Raw genomic sequence first — 18,358 nt, forward strand, 5'->3', positions numbered from 1 at the left:
GACTGATAGGAAAAACTGAAGAATGAAAAATCTAATTAACATCAGAGGCAAGGAGATTCAGATCCAGTGGGAAACTCAATACTGGGGGTTTGCTCAACTTTGGGCCAACACTGACGCAATACATTTCTATGTATTTTCACTGTATAAAATACCTGAAAAATCTAGCAAAATCATGTATCATGGAATGATTCTCTCTGCACACCCGGGCAATGTGTGGATGAGATGATTTCTGTGGCACATCCTCCCCAGAACAACATTCTGGCCAGATAATAAAGTAATGCCTTGACTCTCTAACACTACAGATGTAGTTGGAGGGTTTTTGCTTTTCCCGCAATTTCGGTGACACGATCAGAGCAGTGACACGAGCAGAGCAGTCTCTGGGCAGTCCCGGCGGGGCGGTGCCGCGGTGACCCGCCGCTCCCAGGCCCGGATGCCATTCCCGCTCCCCGTCCTCCCTCACACCACCCCCGCCGCCCGCAATCCGGGCCGCGGCCCCGCCCCCTGCCCGTGACGACACGGCCGCGACTTGACTCGAGGTCGCGTGACGCGAGGGGCGGTGACCTCCCCACCCCCGCGCCCTTCGGACCGAGCCGCTATTGGCTGCGCTGGCGGAGCGGCCGCACTCTGATTGGCTGCCGCCATCGCGCGCTGTCGGGCGGCCCGCGGGTGAGTGCGGGGCTGGGGCGGCGGCGCGGCCGTGAGGGGAGCGCGCTTGTCCTGCGTTCCCGGCGGGTCCTGGGACGGACCTGGCGCTACAGCGGGGGCTGCTGGCCCTCGTCTGAGCCGCTGGCCCTCGGCTTGAGCCCCTGGCACCGCCCGCCGCCACCCAAACCCAGCGGGGAGATGTGCGTGTGTGCGCGCGGCGGTGTTCTCTGCATCCTCCGTTCGGGCTTGGAAGATCCGCGCTGTTGTTGGCATCCGTGACCCCGTGCCTTGTTCTGCTGTGTGTGTCTGTGGTTAGGCATCTTCGCGCAGGAGGGAAGCAAATGGATCCCCTGCCCGACCCAGCGCCACTGGCCTCGAAGCTGCGGAACACGCTGGTTCGGTACCACAGCATCGGAGACGGCGAGTGGCGGGTGGCGAAGAAAACCGTGAGTGCTCCGGGCTGCGTCCCGCTTCGTGCTCCCTAGGAAGCTGTGGGTCACCTGTGCGGCGGAAAAAGCCCGCCGTGCTGTGCCACACGGCTGAGAAACACTTGGCCCTGCAGGACTTTAAAATGACAGGTGCTTTGAAACCACCCCTCTAGGATTGAACATCTTTAGATGGCAGGATGTGTTTTTCCTGTTCGCAGGCATACTCTTGTCATTCCTTCTACCCGTTTTCAGGGAGGTAACTCACAGAAGAATCTTACCTGTGTAGGCTTACAGGCTTGACTTACAGAAAATAAGAAGTAGTTAGCACTAATAGTGTTGAAAGTGTCACATGTACTTTCAAGAAACCAGACATGGCCTGCAGGTAGGATCTGCCGGCCTCTGGAATCTCTTGTCAATAGTTCATCATGCTTCAGTTTCCAGATCTCTTCCTTTTAAGAAGTGAGATCATTCTCAATGCTTCCTTTCATATTGTTTCACTTTTCTGTTCTTTAGAGCCCTCACATTATCCTAAGTTTCCTTCCATGAAAGGGAATACAGTTCCTGCTTTCTCAGTTTGTCATCCTCTTCTTTTGAGCTGCCTGGGTTTTTTGAGTCGGGCTTTAGTAAGCTAAATAGACTTTACTGGTGCATCAGGTCTAGGCTGGGTGAATACTTTTTAGTGCTGTCCTCCACAGAAGATAAAAGTGTAGCAATATGGTAGGACTAATGTGGTAAACTTCTCTCTTTGTCTTTTCGTTAACGGTTTGAGTGGGAATTTTTTTTTCTTCTATCATGAGCAGACACTGATAAGACAGAGGTAAAAAATCCAAATGTAATTTGATTATTTGCAAAATTAAGAAATCTACTGTATTGAGAGAGAGGAACAGAGCATCCAAGCCTTTCACTCTTGCAATACAATTATACCATCACTGTTTTAAATGTTAAGTCTATTCCTGTATTAATGTTCCTGTGTTGTGATATTAAGTACTGTGGTACTCCTTTAAAAGTTATCTTCATCCTAGTGTTTCAAATCACACTACTCCTCAGATTTTACCCTTAAAAATTTCTAGTTGGGCTTACTCTCTGCCTCCCTCCTGTGTTTCCTTCCTCTCTCCTTTCCTTCCTTCCTCCTTTCTTTCCATTTTGGTATTGTACCATGTAAAAGACATTCAGAGCTTCACCTACCACAAGGAGATGTGTTTTCCCCCAAAATATCTTAAACAATTCTGGATGCAATACTTAACAGTACTGTTCTTTAGGACATTTGGTCCTTTATGCTTACATAATCATGATTCTGAATAATGTGGTGCCATATGGTACTGTCTTCAACACCAAAATTCAGAGATTTTGTACGGAGGCTCAATTTTTTACTTATATAAATATCACAAGATACTGGTTTCTCTATTTTCTATGCATAACTTTGAAATAGTCTACTGCTTGCAAGACAATTCTAGTCAGGCATCCAGGAGAGAAGAGTAATTCAGTTTTCTTGTCTGCCACTCTTGCACACTTCTGTTTCTTGTGTTACAGGAATGCAAGCAGTAGTGTGGTCTTCCTGTCTGAGTAGCATCCAGCTTTTGCCTTTCCAGTTGCCTTGTAATTTAAAGGCTTTGCCTACTAATGTTCCATTATTCTGTGTGTTTTTACAGTAAACTGGCTTGGCCTGCCAAACCGTGCTTCTGCACAGACTTCTAGCATTTGACTGAGAAAGGCAATTGTCTGATTTTTTTTTAAATAATGGAAAATTACAAGTAAAAGGTATCTGAAACATTTGAAGAAAATTGTGCAGTGGTGCCCAGGTGAACCACGGTTGATGATCAATTTGGCTGCTTTTATTCAGGAGAATTGAAGAATTTCTGGGCATCTTATAATTATATGCAAGTGACAATTAACTTTGTGTCTTATATTTTATTTCAGAAAGATGCAACTGTGTGGCGTAAACCCTCAGAGGAATTCAGTGGATACCTGTAAGTTTACCTACACAGCAGATACATTTTTAACGTTCCATGGATGTGTTCTCTAGAATTTAGAAATTAAGACTGCAAATTCTACAGCCCTGAGACACACAGATTCTCCAGAGGCGAGTCTAAATGGATTACCTGTTGTAGCTGTACTATTTCTTTCTAACTTTTTCATTTGATACTTTAGCATTGCATGGTGTCTAGAACAATAGTGAAGTCTGTGGAATATGCCAAAATATCACAAGACTCCCGTTGGATGAAGTGGGGAACAGCATCTGCCCAGAAATGATGGCCTGTAAAGCTCAGAATCAAGTTTGACTTTGGTAGTTCTGAAGGGTCACTGGGTGACAGGCCAGTCAGTCCTCAGACTATTGCAGTGACTGAGCGACTTCAAAATATCATTTGTGGAGTTGTGAGAGAGATGTGTGACGTAAACGCCCTTCCTGTGTGAGTTTCTGTCACTGGGTTCTGTAGGTTTAGGTGGAGAAGTAGTTACTAGGAAACAACACTCTGAAGAAACAAAAAGTCGTGTAAGAAGCTATTGTTTAACGTGAGCTCAAAGGCTGATACACCCCATTCAAGCGTAAATTCAAGGAATTCAAGTGTTGAATCTGCAAGAGCTGATGGCCCCAGACACCAAGACTGTGCTGACCATACAGTTCCATGGGCTCATGGCACTAACAGGTTGTGTAGCTGAACCACTGCCAGGAGGGCAGTGACTGCTTCTGCAGGTGAAGACACCAGGGTTGTGTGCCCCTGGAGAACTAAAGCACACTTTGAAGAGCTTTCCAAACACCAACCTGGAAGCCACTGACATGTTCACAGGGTCCTCCAGTTTCAAGTATACAGCTGAGGTGGGCTCCATACAGGTGAATATGAGAGAACTGCACAATTGAAAAAGTGAATGTGTTGCTTGACTAGTTATTTTCTATCAGTAAGAACATCTTAATGAATAAAAGGTATTTGGAAAATAATAATTTTCATGGATTCTTCGTGTTCAGAAACTTGGAGGCCCAGTCACTCAAGTAAACAAAATCTCTGGTGTCTGCTAAAAGTACCTGATTACAAATGAATGTTCGGTAATATCTTGTACCAAATTATTTTATTTGGTACACTTATATGCTACTAAAGTCTAATGTAGTTTCTCATTAACTTGGTTCTACTGCTGTGATATGATCTGCTCTAATCCCAGTGGACCAAAGAGAGCTAACTGTGAATAAAGCAGAGCAAACCCAGAAGGGTTCAAATGTTCCCCAAAACTTGATTAAAACCAAACGAGGTTAGATGTTGATACCAAAAAAATTGATATATTTTATTTAATACTAAAAGAGGCAAAGAGAAAGAAAGAGAAAAGAAAGAAAGAGAGAAATAGAAAAAGAGGTGGGGGGAGGACAGGGAGAGTGACAGAGGCAGGTTAAGTAGAAATATATCACCCCTGCCTGGGTCCCAATGATGTCTTGTTGATCCCTTCCATCTGGTCTTCTTGGTGGTGAGGGTCTGCCACCCAAAAGTATAGAATCCAGTGGATTAATACATGTTTAGGCTGGGTGGGAACGTCCAGGTGCCTCCCCTGACGGGGGGCAGGTTTGACACTATCCCTTGCACGACTGTGGATCTGTTGCATCATTTTACATCACATGCAATGCTCTGGTGCAGGGTATGGGGGCCTTCGATAGGCCATGACACCCTCTCTGCTGTCTGTCGTGGATGTTCCTTAGATGTGGCTTTCCCAGGGTGGGGGCCCCACAGTTGAGCTTGTCTGCACAGTGGAGGATGGGCATTCACTGTCTCTGATGAGGTTTTTTCACTGCACACCCAAAACCTCTCCTTCTCCCTGCTTTGGTGAAGGGGTCTATACAAGCCTGGCAGCTGTTAAGCCTAGGGCTGTGGCCTCCACCCAGAAGGTGCTGGGCTTAATTCTCCTGTGAAAGTATTTTTCTCCCCCAGCCCAGATCTGAGTTGCTTTGTCTTACCTCAAACCAACTTACAGTCCAGGGCCTCAGCCAGGAGGCCCATTCAGGGTGTTTCTGTGCAGCTTTTGTTATACAATTTTGCTACAATAGGCAGAAGTCCTTCATAAAAATGTTTGAGCCATAAACCATATTTCAGTCTCCAACATCCTGCTACTTTTGCTTCATGAAAGATGTTTTTCCCATTATATTCCTGATCTCCTTTTTACTTTAGCTTTACTTGTCTCTGGTGAACTCTCTTCCTAGCTTGGCAATACGAGTAAAATAGCAAGTTTTACAGTTGTTAGAGCAATAAACAGGATAATTTTTATACAAGGAAGGAGTTTGCTGTTTATAAAACATTAACATTAAGTAGAAAAAAAGATTAAGTTTTTCAGAATAAAATTTCTTGCATAGAAGAATTGATGCATGCATAGATCTTTTTCTATGCTGTTTTTCTGATGCCATTGTCCAGTGACCATACTTCCTGGTACCAAGGTGTTGATGCAAGTGTAGTGTTCCAAATTAATGGAATTAAAGATTTTCTTACTAAATATAAACTTTTTTTCTAGCTACAAAGCTCAAGGAGTGGTGGAAGATGTTACTAACAGAATAGTGGATCATATTCGCCCTGGACCATACAGGCTGGACTGGGACAGCCTAATGACTTCAATGGACATAATGGAAACATTTGAAGAGGTGAAGACTAGTTTAGATTCTTGAGGGAAATGTGTATTGATGAATACATGAATTTAACAGTACAGCAGAGCAATTCCAACAAACATGAACCTTTCTCAGCCTGTTTTTTGCATTCACGGGCAGCATTGTGTGTACATGCTGTGTGTGATCTCAGATGAGGCTTTCTGGCAGCACAGTTCTGTTCGGAGGCTTGAAGTTTATCTTTCCATCAATGCTAAGAGATTTGGTCACAATTCTCTCAGATCTGGGAGCTCTGGTAGCCTGCGATAAAATTCTCTTACAGAGGGCTGCAGTGTTATACTGTTTATGCCAAAGCCATTTCATACTGCTTGCTTTCTTCTGTTCCACGACAAACAATAGTAATAGTCCACACATGGAAGCTGCAGCCTCTCCCTCTTCCTGAAGGGCTGACTTGTGTGGCATGGCTTTATGCTGAGACACAAAGTAGTTCATACTGAGGGTCAGGGCTTGATAAAAGGAAGGTAGGTTTGAAGTTGGTTACAGAGGAGCTGGTAGCCTTTCTTCAGTTACTGCAGACATTCAGTATGAATTCAAAACCCTCATCTAAGCCGTCATCTGGCTTGAATATGGATTGTCTTTTGCTCTGTCTCTAAAGGAAGATTTATATGGCAAGGTATTTTTGCTAATTATTCCCTAAAATTTATACAGACTCTATAGTATTATAAGAAAGCCTGTTTTGAAAAAAATGTTCACATTCTGTTTTATTTTTCACTTAGTAGTTTAAAAATGTTTGATAGAGTATCTGAGTACCAAGAGAGTCCTCTTGCAATTTGTTCATAGTCCTTTCAGACTTCCAAGTACTCCTTGGCAACCTAAGAACCTTGTGGCTTTCAGTTCCCAGGCATGACACAGTTCTCTAGCTTTAGATCTTTAAACCTTTGTGGTTGCAGTTACTCTTTTCTCCCACAACTCTCAGTTGTAGCTCACAAGTCCATACGACTTCCAGCATTTAGGTTGAAAATGTCACAGCCATGCAGACCTCACTGAATTTGCGCAATGTAATTGACAGAGCTTCTGAAAAACGTTAGCTGCGTGTGAGCATAAGTTTTCCTGTATTCATTATGCTAAGATATTTTTATTTTCTTGCCCTTCTAATTCTGTCACTCAACAAGAACTGCTGTGTGATGCGCTATACAACTGCTGGCCAGCTCTGGAACATCATTGCACCAAGAGAGTTTGTTGATTTCTCTTATACTACAAGCTGTGAAGATGGGCTTCTAACATGTGGTAAGCCACCACTTATCTCTGATTAATTCTTAATTTTCAACAGTTGCTTGGCTGAAGATTTGACCCAGATCTAGTACTAGCAAACATGCCAACAATGGTGTAGGATGTTCTTCAACAAATAAATTCAAGGTGTTTTAACAAAATTCAGAGGTGTTCGTACATTTTACAGATTTAAAGAAGTGTACAAGCTACTGCTTACCCATGAGCCATTCCTTTCTGCCAGGTTTCACTTTCACCAGCTGTGGGACTGGAGTGTTCAGTCCTCCCTCAGGTCCTAGAGCAAACTGGGAGGAGTAACAACTTACTTCTAGTAAATGGGAGAAATGTCCTCTTAGTATTTGAATTTTTGCGTATCGTGTTCTCCTGTCTGTTAGAGAGTTTGGATGAAGAAAACTTTCTTGCATGAAAATACCCAGAAATCTGAACTGTGTTTGTAACTACTACTAAGTTCCCCAAGCAGAAGCTTGTATATTTAAAATTTACTGCACCTTAACTCTTTTTTTATCTCTCTCAAATTAATTTCCCTTTTCATTTATTTGTTTCATTTTCCTTGACAGGTGTAAGCCTGGACTATGGAGAGGTGAGACCAAACTTTGTCCGTGGATTCAATCACCCTTGCGGTTGGTTCTGTGTCCCTCTCAAGGACTCTCCTGGCCACAGTCTTTTGACAGGCTACATCCAGACTGAACTGCGAGGGATGCTACCACAATCTGCAGTAGACGCTGCCATGTCTAGTACCCTGGCCAATTTCTACTCTGACCTCAAAAAGGCACTCAAAATGTAGACTAACAGTGACTTAAAAGCGTGTGCATTCCTTGCAATCAGATTATGTTGTTTAGCTTAGCATAGGTTACCCACTAAGTTGAGGTGAGTAACATTGTTCCTGAATGACAAACGAACCTTTATGTTGGGGATCCAGTCATCTTTACCAAGTGCTTTTTGATGTGATGCTCAGCATACATTCCCAGTGCACGGTGCGAGATGCTTTTTGCTGTTCAGCACTCTGCAGCTCAATGAGGAATAGCCTGAATCTCTAAACCCTCGGCTTTCTCAGTAGAAAGCACAAGATGTGTGTGGGGGGGGCTTGAAAAATGCAGTGTGAACTCAGCTCTCTCCAGCAGTGCTGGGAGCCAAGTGCTCAGGATTTTGATAATGCAGGTTGCTGTTCAGGCAGCATCTCATTGAAGATGTAATTTTGTAATATATATATATTTATATTTACTTAAATTTTTTGCTTTTATTTTCAGCTGCATCTGTAATTTGATTTTAAAATTTGCTTTGGTTTATCATAGGCATATTATATAGCTAAGTTGTTAAATGATACTAATCATAAGAAGGCTATTTGCACTTGTGAGCAAAAATAAGTGTTCATTATTGACATTTCTTCAGTGTTGTAACTGTAACTTATTTACTGTTGTATATAATAGTCTCAGTGCATAAAGAAATGTTGTTACAGCTGATCCAAAGCTCATTTAAGTCATCAGGTGTTTTTCCATAGTTTTTTTGTGGGCTTTTAATCACATCAGGTGTTTTTCCATAGTTTTTTTGTGGGCTTTTAATCACACAGTTGACAGTTGTCAAAATAACAAACTTCCAATGGATCTTCAGTGATACCCTGTACATCTAGAAAATTTTTTACTTAAATTTGCATGTAATTGTGTGTGTGTGTGTGCGTGTGTGTGTATTTTGTTTGGTTGGGACTTTTTGGTTTGGGGTTTTTTTGTGTGTGTATTTCTTGTTTAACTGAAAATCCTGGGATTACAAAAGCAACAGAAAGAGCCACTCATTTGCTTCAGGGATAGGTGTTGCTGTAAGCACAACAGCACAGACTTGCCAGTGTGCTGGTGTTGTGGAGTGTTCTGTGGTACTGCCCCTAGACTGATCTTTGCAATAAATTAACATCTTCAAACATGAAGGCCAAAGCTCAAGCTGCAGAATGCTCAGATCTCCTGAGGGATACAGGATCTTTTTTTAATATGCAAATTTTAAGGATATTCAGCAACGTAGTAATTCTGACAGATATATAACAGGGGCATTTTAAAAATTACTCTCTCCCTGCTAGGAACCTGAATTCTCTTTAAAATCTGATGTTAAGCCTTTAATGTTGGCATGTGTCATTTGCTCAAGTGACATTGTAGTTATCCCCATGCTTTGCCAGTGCTCACAGTTGCAAGTTTAACTGTGTAGGAGTTAGGGAAAATATCTTGGAGCGCTGATATTGTGGAGCCAGTTGCATACATACAATCCAGGGACTGGTAATGGACTCAGAAAAACAAAAACTCAGATAAAAGTCCTTTTCCTGCAATATTGGCTGTTTTAACACTGGCTGTTGCAGCTGAACTCTCAAGAGCAAGGACTTTCCTTTCTCATTGCTAAAGCAGAGAGGTAGAAAAAACAATACCAAATATAGTGGGTGCTTTTTCAACCTGCTTCATGTTTCAAGGTATTTAGTGCTATTTAAGACCGTTAAAGACAACGCTTTAAGCAGCCTTTGGTGTGCTCATGGGCAGAAAATGTTAATTCCTTGTTAGGTTCTGTGTATTCCACAGTTCCCCATAACCCCTCAGTTAGTGCTGGAAGCTCACGAGATGATCTTCTACCACCAAGGACACCAAAGAATTGCTGCCACAATCTTCTCCTCTCTAGTACTGGTACAGAGGCAATTATGAAATCTCTGGCAGTGCTGCTCCGTGGGATGAATGATGACATGATTGTAGAGGAAACTGTTTGAAGTGTAGCCTGTTTATTCTTCCCAGTTACAAAGATTACATGTGCAGTGAATCTGCATATTCATGTCTTCTGTTTTTAGAGTTGCTGGGACTGACTAATGGAGGGGTTGCGATACAGTACGTAGAGCAAAATATTCCCTCTCTGTGTAAAAATCCCAGTTTAAATCTGCACAGAGGCACTTCAGTGCTGGAGAAATGGGTCAGAAGGAGCACAAGACACTTATAGGAGGATGTTTGTATGATGCCAGGCACTGCAGAAAGCATTGAGAGTTCCTGTTCCAAACACCCATTTTAGGGGCTCTGACACATCTGCAGTATCTATCCTTATTTAGTATCCAGTGATATGTCTTTTTCTGCTATCAGTAAAGATAGGTTGGTGAAGCAGAGAGCAGCTAAAGAAAAGAAGAACTTGAGCTTAAAATAAGAAAATTGCTAGTATTTTTGTATGTTGGTACTTCTAATAAAAATTTCAGTTCAGCTATGGAGTAATACAGAACTAAAAGAAAGATGTCCAATTTCAAATGTTGTATTTATTTGAACCCAAAATTTATATTATTTTTATATAGCTATGGATGGAGAGGGAGGGAAAAAGAACTGTTCTTTAACCAGACTACATCAGAATGAAGAAAGCCACAATATCAGAGCCTCTTCTCCTGCTGTGGCATTCTTACTTCTGAGTTAGTGGACAATCTAGGTGATGCCAGGAGAGTTAAAACAGGAAAGCAGTTGCAAGGAAAAAGTGCAGTAACCCCTGTTTTGCTTACACAGAAGAAATAGGAGGTAAATTGCTTAGTATAGATTTCAATCACTTAAGAGTGTTTCAGTTAAAGTGGAATATAGTTATCCAGAAGTGACTTCTGAACAAATTGGCCAAGAGTTGCGGAGATCTGTCTTTGCTAGAAAAATAACATGTATATAGACACATCAAAATTATTTTTATATGGCTAATATTTTTTAAAAAAACCAACTTTTTAGAGGTTTAGACAATGTGACACTTTACTGTTTGGCACTTCAACTAGGTGCTCTGTGTGTGTAAGGGAAAGGTGACTGAAGATAAGACAGTTTTCATATTTGGGTTCTCTTCCTCATCTAAAACCTCCGACATTAAACCTTGCCTGTAGATGTGCAGAAGATACAGAGATGGGGCTAGGTTTGGTTTAGGGGCAGTCCAAGTACTCTACCACAGCTTGCTGCAAGGTGGACCAGTACTTCAGAGAGATACTCTTGCACAGGTCCTGATCTCAAATTTGATGAATTTATAAATGTGAAACATCATGAACTTATAAAATGCAGAGCATATAATTCCTCCAGTAATAATAAGTAACCAGAACAGTTTTGATGGTGTGACCTGGTGGTTCAACCTAGGAGGTTCACTGCTGTCAAAATAGCCCTAATTCTAGTGAAACCAGTCAAGTTGTGCCTGCGTGTGGAAACTCAGAGTCCATTTTAACAGTGGGTTTAGCTTACTGTTCAGCATTTAAGCCATTGTATTTGTATTTTGAATGCACCTGCAGAATAAATTAAAATCATGGGTTCCAACAGACTTGTGATGTAGCTTTTTCAATATGTGTGCAACCGTATGTAGCATTTTTGGGGAGTTATATCTGATGATGTAGTTCATCTTCAGCTGCATGGTGATGTTTAACGATATCAGTTTGTCTCCTTAAATTTGAAAGCCGTAAAGACTACCTTTACTTAGAATCTTGATTCAGACTGAGGAAATGCCCAACTGGAATCTCTTGAAAGCTGTAGAAGTAAGGTTTTCTCAAAGCTTCAATGCTAAAAATTTATATGTAGGGGTTTTATGTGATGATCCCATGATTACTGAGGGAGAACTTTATTTTGGCTTAGTATTACTTACCTTTTTGTATGTTTAAGAAATGGTCTGTTAACCATAAACATTAAGTTAATCTGAAACACGTGAGCATGTAGCAGCTGGCAGAAGGCATATAGATGTATATTAGGTGCATAAATCATGCTGCAACATATATATTGACATAGCAGCTACAAAAATGAAGAAAATTGCTGTATCTTCTCTAGAACCCTCCCTTGTTTCTCTTACAAAGCTGGCAAAAGGCAGTGGAGTTCTGTAGCATTTGACCTTAGTGGAAGGAGTTGTAGCCCTCTTCCTTTGCTGAGAAAAGGAATGGTGACATCTGAGATGCTCTTGTAGGGCATGTATCATGTCAGCTTCTTCAGAGCGGGGGAGGGATAGGTAGAGAGGTCACCTGGGATCTTTGCAAAATTATTAAGGACATTAATTAGAATCAATAAAATAAAACATTGATGTTCAAACCCATTTCATGGTGAAAGATAATAAAAAGATAGGAGAGATATTAAACCTGTGTTAAATGTTCCCTGGAAGAGAGTATGTTCTGAAGTCCTAAATCACAATTTAAACTTTGTAACACATTCTGCCTTTTCCAGTCCTCATCGGGCTGTGCTGGTGACTCAGTTTTACAATTCACATAGGGACTGCTTATCATACGTACAACATGCTGAAGGGAAAAAAGTGCTTCAACTGCTGAGAAGGACATCATAACTACAACACTCCAGGGATTTTTAAAGAAGACTGCACCAGACATCAACAGAAATGCAGAAATTTGGTAGTTATGAGGCAGGATCATTATGCTTAACTTCCCAGCTATCCTAACTCATTAAAAGTTCCTCTGACTTGTCAGTTCATTCTTATTTGCCATTTTCTTTTTTGTCTCATGCTTGCTATAAAACCAGTGTAAGGTTGTGCTCTATCACGAGCTCACACTCAGCTGTTTGATGTGCTATTTTTAAGAGGTCAACCAAAAGCGAACAACCCTTGAGCTCCAGGGGGAGCTCAAAGCCAGCTCGATATATGCTTCTCTTCTTTGGACTTTCTTACGGAGGTGTGAAGAAGATGATTTCATGAAACTGTAGTAAGAATGTATGCCTTGCATTAGCTTGGGAAAAGATACAGCAACATCCAAGTGCCAAATTAGACTTTTTTTTTCTGCAGCCCTGTTGCCATGCAAAATATCTAGTAGAGTTTATCGTCCTTTATTTCTTACATTGCTCCAGGATGAAGGGATTTTGTAAACTTGTCTCCCACAAAAGGGTGGTAAGAGATTTTGCATTCAAGCAGTTTGCAAGACTAAGGAGTTGCAGGTGGCAGAAATAACAAGATGCACCAGTACCAGGCAGGAGGGAACACCACTGAGGGTGACAGATATGGAAAAAGAGCACAAAAATAAATCAACACCTCAGTCTTGCAATGTTCTCCATTCTGGTACCATGTGCAGCTTTTGGCAACATAGTTAGAGACAAATAGGAAATGAAAGGCAGAAAATCCATATTCAAGCAAGAAGAGGAGTGTAAGACCTCTGGGGTAAAGGTTTGGTTTATGCTTCTGAGAGAGGAGTATTCTGAATGAAAGAGCACTTTTAATAACCTTTGGATTCATTAAGAAATGTTTGCAGAAAACAAGTCACCATGATAGGCAAACTGTTAACTGCAACATAAAGACTCAGGATTTCATAAAATACTTTCCAGTTAAAAGAGTAGTGGAACAAGAGGGCACAAGGAAGTGGTAATTTCTTCACCACGGGAAGTATTTAACAAAAGGGAGACCAGCATCTCTTCCCATAACCCACCCTGGAGCACAAGGGAAGCCTGCACAGTCCCCTAGTTCTGTACTCCACCACTTATAACAGATTGAGTTTGTTATTCAGCTGCTAACTTTTAAGGGAAGAGGAGCAGCGGAAATGCTGTGCCAAGCTGGAATTCATTCTAGACTTTGCAATATAAACAGTTAATACCCATGATTACTCCTCTTTCTAATGATGACTATTGTTCCTTGCTCTATGGCGACTACTAGCTCTCAGGAAATAATAGGTGTAAGCTTTTCTAGATTTACTAGTTTATTTAGCATCAGATCAGTCATGCAAGCCACTTACTAAAAATAGGTATCCGAGCATCAAAACATTTCCTCATGGCTTATCAGCAGTCCCATGCACATACACAAGCAGATACACTGGTCCCACGTACAATACATGGAAATAACAAAACGGTCTTTTTTTTCTGGTTCAAATTTCTTTCTGGTACACTTGTACAGTATCAGGAAAGTTACTACACAAACAGGCTTAGTCAGAAGCAAAAACATACAGTTAGACAAGCAGTCCATAAACTTCTATTTGGTTGCTTACATCTTTGCTAGTAGAAGAAAATAGTGTTGACAGGATTCCTTACCATCAAGCAGTAAAGTAAGGAGTCAGGAACACAGGATATGGAGCTAATTTGAGAGAGTCTATATATATTTATAACATTCTTCATTGTTATTAAGAAGAGTCCAGCCACCACTGCACTGAGATCAATGAGCTTCTGTAACAGGCATATAAAATACTTTGTGTTACTAGTCAAAGGCACCATTTTTGTGTTTGCCTTGGAAACATCAACACATACCCTAACCAAGCAGCATGCACTATTCTTGAATTAACAAAAGCACAAATTTCCCTGCTTATGGTCTGGTCTTCATCCAGCCAGGAACCTCCAAACGATGGCCAAGCCAGACACAAGCGCTTAATGTATCACGTTTCTCCAGGTTAAAACCAGCAGAATGCCTTAGCTGAGCACCTTAGCTGAGCATCCACCAGTTGATAAGCTGGGTTAACAGTTGGACTCCACAGTCTTTCCCAACCAATCTTTTCCAAAACCTGTTTGGTTCAATGGTTCTATGACTAGGGTTCCTCTCCACCTCTCCATCTTTTCTTCTCCCTGAGCAACAAACCATTTCAGAGGTAATTTTCTCACAAGCATAGGCCTCTCAATACCGTGTATTCCAAAAATAAAGGAAAAAAAAAAGCAAACTAGACCCCCAAAAAATGTCTACTTTTGGAACATTAAGTAAAATTTCTTGTATTTAATCAGGAGTTTTAGCATGACATCTCATGGAGATGTGGTTTGAACAAGGAAGCAGTTCCTGTGCTCAACAGCACAAAGACACAGTTTCGGTTAGCTCTCAGCAGCGAGTAGTTTTAAATCTCCTTGTTTCTAATTACATTCAGTAAAAAGTATCTTACTTTGTAATTATTGTCTCCTTGCAACCATGATGGTAAAGATTTGAGCAGTGCAAACAAGGCACCTATCACTACACTGAAGGTCGTAAGTTGGTGGTGGCACCAGCCTTGGATGCTAGGCAGCGTCCCATGGATCCCTGTCATTCCCAAGGAAAATACTTTTCACGGAGGACACTGCTGCATCAGGATTTAGGCGATATTTCACATATTTTTTTCCTAAAGGTACATACAGTCCATTTGCTTAGCGTTGTGAAATGTTTCTTGACAAACTGCAGTTGTCCATGAAAGACTACTTCCAGCCCCATGGCAAACTGAGGGAGAAGAGACTGGGGGCTTATTAATAGTACAAACAATACAACTTCGACGTCTTACAAATATAAAGGATCAGTGGTGAGGTTTTTCCAGCTGGAGGGGGTTGTCACTGGATACATTTGCACTACTCCATAAACATGGCTGGTGGGGATGTCAGGAGAAAAAAAGAAATCAGGGAACCTGAGCCCTTGGAATGCACATTTGTAGATACTTTTCACTTTATCCCTTGCTGACACAAAGCTTAAGAGGAGCTCTCTTTGGTGCGTTCTGTGGTGGAGCTGTCTGGTGTGTTTGTTGCGGGTGTTTACTGTTCAGCATTACTTGGGGATTTGTGTAGTTGAGGTCATTCATGTGAATATCACATTTGTAAGTAACATCATATGTTTTGGGATCTGAGGGCTGATAGGAGAATGCAGATACCTATGCACAGTTCTGTGGATGAACAAATATGAGTCAGTGGCTCCTAGAACATATTGTCTCTGGGACAGATCACATGCCATTTGCAACTCTAAATCAAACCCAATGGTTTGTCTTCGGCTTTCAAGTGACCAGAATAGTTGCTTCGAGTCATTTGACATAATAAGTTCAATTAGAAGAGCCACCCAGATCCATCCAACACAGGGATAAGAATTAGTCTTTTTTCTTGTTGATGGACTTTCGCTGTTGTGTACTTCTGCAGATACAATGGTTGGCTCCAGAGTTTTGTATTACAAAGGAGATCATTATTTACAGTTCCAGGCAACAAATGGGACCAAGTGCTCCAAACTGACTTTACAGTTTCTTCTCCAACACTGTAAATGGCAATGCTGTGTAAAATATGATTCTAAGTATATCAACTCATATTATGTAAACAATATTAAGAAGGTCACTGGTCATAGCACACACAATATCTTTCAGAGTTCCTAAGCCTGACTTATCTTTTTGGGTTGACCTAAACAATGTCTTCTCCACAGAAGGAAAATGGTGCTGTTGGCAAAGGAACTTCCTGGTGCTGAGGACCAGAACCTGGCATGGCGCTGTTCTTTTGCCTCTTTGCTCTGAACCTCTCATTCTGTGCCTACAGCAGCCGAGGTGCCTTCATTTTCTGTTGGGAAAATAACCCAAAAAGCTGAATTATTTTGTTTGTCTGTCTGGCATTTGACATCACTGAGCTATTTCTGTCAGCCAGGTATAGCCTCTCAAGAAAGGAATCTGAAGGTGCCAGGAAAGAGCATGAGTCTGGGAAATGGAGAGGGAAAGTAGAAACACCTCTCCCTGGGTACTGACTGGCAGTGACAAGTCACACCAGGGGTGGCTCACAGAGAAATACACGTATACTTGACTGATGAAACCGAGACTCTTCTGGGAGCACAAGAGCAGGAGTGAAACCATCTTATGGAACCAAGGGCAACAGCAGATTGGTCAGGGCAGAAAAGCTGAAACCTGCCAAGTGTCAGATGGCCCCTTATTCACTGACTGACAGCTGACAGCTCTTCCTTGGTGCCCTTGGGCCAGGAAAAAAAGATGAAGCATAAAAGGGAAGAATAACAATGAGCCATTTAGCCATGGATGTTAACATTTTTCTTCAAGCCAGAATTTCAAATGGAAAAAAAAAATCCCTTACTTTAAGCTTTGCTCTTTATGTATCTTCCTATGGCAGGAGCTCTGTGCTACTTCATAGAGGCAAACACATGCTTTTTAATATATCTTGGCCAATAAACATCTTCCTGATATATAAATGAAGAGCCATAGTGTCAGTTCTCAGTCACACATGCTGTGTATGGAGCATCACCCGGCAGGGCCTCTGTGCAGTTTGGGGCAGCTCTAATTAATCACAAAATTCTGTGCTGGTGTTGTCACTCCATTTTGACCCCTGTACTGAGCACACAGAATGACAAGAGCACTGAAGTTATCTTTTTTCCAGCTGTGCCTTGGAAGGAGTCAGAGCTGGGCAAAACTCAGTACCACTGTAATTATCTTTCATACCTTGATAGGCATTACTGAATTTCATCCAGTGATGATCTATGTATGCAAGACTGTTAATCATTATAGCTTCAGGTCCAGCTGAGTAATGCTGGGAAGGGACAAAAGATGGCTTAAAAGGTTGATGCAACTTTTAATACACACATGGCTCTTCGATACTGTTCAGCACTCTCTCCCTGTCATTTGATAAATCTGTGCATTTTTGTGTTCATGTACGTATTCAGATTTTAATCTGTAATTTTACTAAATTCAGAATTGGGCCACTTCAACTATTCCATTGTATTCCTGCTTCTGTACTATGCCTATTCCCACAATATTGAATGCCTTCCAATAATAACTAAGTTCATGACTGCATTCATGTTCTTTTGTCCAGTCTGGAGTGGTAGAATGTGGCTAGCACAGGTTTTTCCCACGGGAACTCTTCTTGTGTTTTGTAAATAAAGATAAAGTTTGGGTGTTGTTGGAGCAGTGTCCCAGAGCTTGGACAGTGCAGGCCTGGCCAATCAGGCCTGGGGGAAGGCTTCTGACTTACCAATCTGGGTGACTTTTGAGAACTCTATATATGTGATGAAATCAAAACAATAAAGGTCATTCCTTCTTGCCACTGAGAACTGGTGCCTTCATTACTCTGTTAGCTGCTCAACAGCGACAGTAGAAGAAGATGTAATTGTTTGATGGATTTTTAGTTATATGCATGTATATCATTCTGTGCTTATATGAGTTAGAGGACTCACACTCCAAGGGATGTTCTTCACTGACCTGCCTGCAATCTTCACTGAATTACTCTGGGTAGAAGTTTTACCTCCCAGATATAAGGAATCTGCAGTCTTGCCAGTAAAAGTTTATATATCTTCTGGAAGTAAGCTCACAAAATCATGAAAACACAGAACAGGTAGGCTGGAAAGGACCACTGGAACAGTCATCTGGTCTCTCTGCTTAAGCCAGGTTTCCTATAGCCCATTGCACAAGACTGTGTCCAGGTTCTGGAATATTTCCAGTGAGAGAGACTCCACAGCCTCTCTGGAAGTCTGTCCCAGTGTGTGATCATCTGCCCAGTAAAGAAGTTATTCCTCATGTTCAGGGGGAACTTCCTTGGCATTCCTGGCAATTCCTGGCAATTTCTGCCCATTCCTCTTTTCCTATTGCTTAGCACCTTGGAGCAGAGCTTTGTCCATCCTCTTGGCACCCTCCTTCCAGGTATTGATATGTATTAATGAGGTCCCCTCTCAGTCATCTCTTCTTAAGACTGAGCAGGCCAAGCTTCCTTAGCCTTTCCTCATAAAAGAGATGCTCCCGTCCCCTCATCACCTTTTTAAACCCTCTGCAAGTCTTGCTTCAGAGCTCTGTGTCTAGATTAGGCAAATATTTCACTCCTAT

At 41.7% G+C, this 18,358-nt stretch overlaps 1 protein-coding gene across 4 annotated transcripts; it reads left to right on the plus strand.

Moving 5' to 3' along the window:
- The first annotated feature begins 647 nt into the window (after nt 1-647).
- On the plus strand, nt 648-11,198 carry STARD4 (StAR related lipid transfer domain containing 4). 4 transcript variants are annotated; one of them, XR_014846889.1, is made up of 7 exons: nt 648-666; nt 962-1,091; nt 2,991-3,040; nt 5,556-5,682; nt 6,816-6,930; nt 7,488-8,414; nt 8,457-11,198. XR_014846889.1 is itself a non-coding variant. In XM_085042824.1 (6 exons), coding segments are annotated over exons 1-6 (651 nt in total). In that variant the 5' UTR covers nt 673-843; the 3' UTR covers nt 7,715-8,550. The 4 variants fall into 4 exon arrangements, 1 of the variants encoding a protein (XP_084898950.1); XR_014846887.1 differs by lacking the exon at nt 648-666 and adding an exon at nt 673-845; XR_014846888.1 differs by lacking the exon at nt 648-666 and having other exon boundaries at nt 673-1,091.
- The last annotated feature ends 7,160 nt before the right edge of the window (nt 11,199-18,358 follow it).

The sequence above is a fragment of the Lichenostomus cassidix genome, chromosome Z (assembly GCF_008360975.1).
Source record: "Lichenostomus cassidix isolate B80296 chromosome Z, HeHo_3.0, whole genome shotgun sequence".
Lineage (NCBI taxonomy): Eukaryota > Metazoa > Chordata > Aves > Passeriformes > Meliphagidae > Lichenostomus > Lichenostomus cassidix.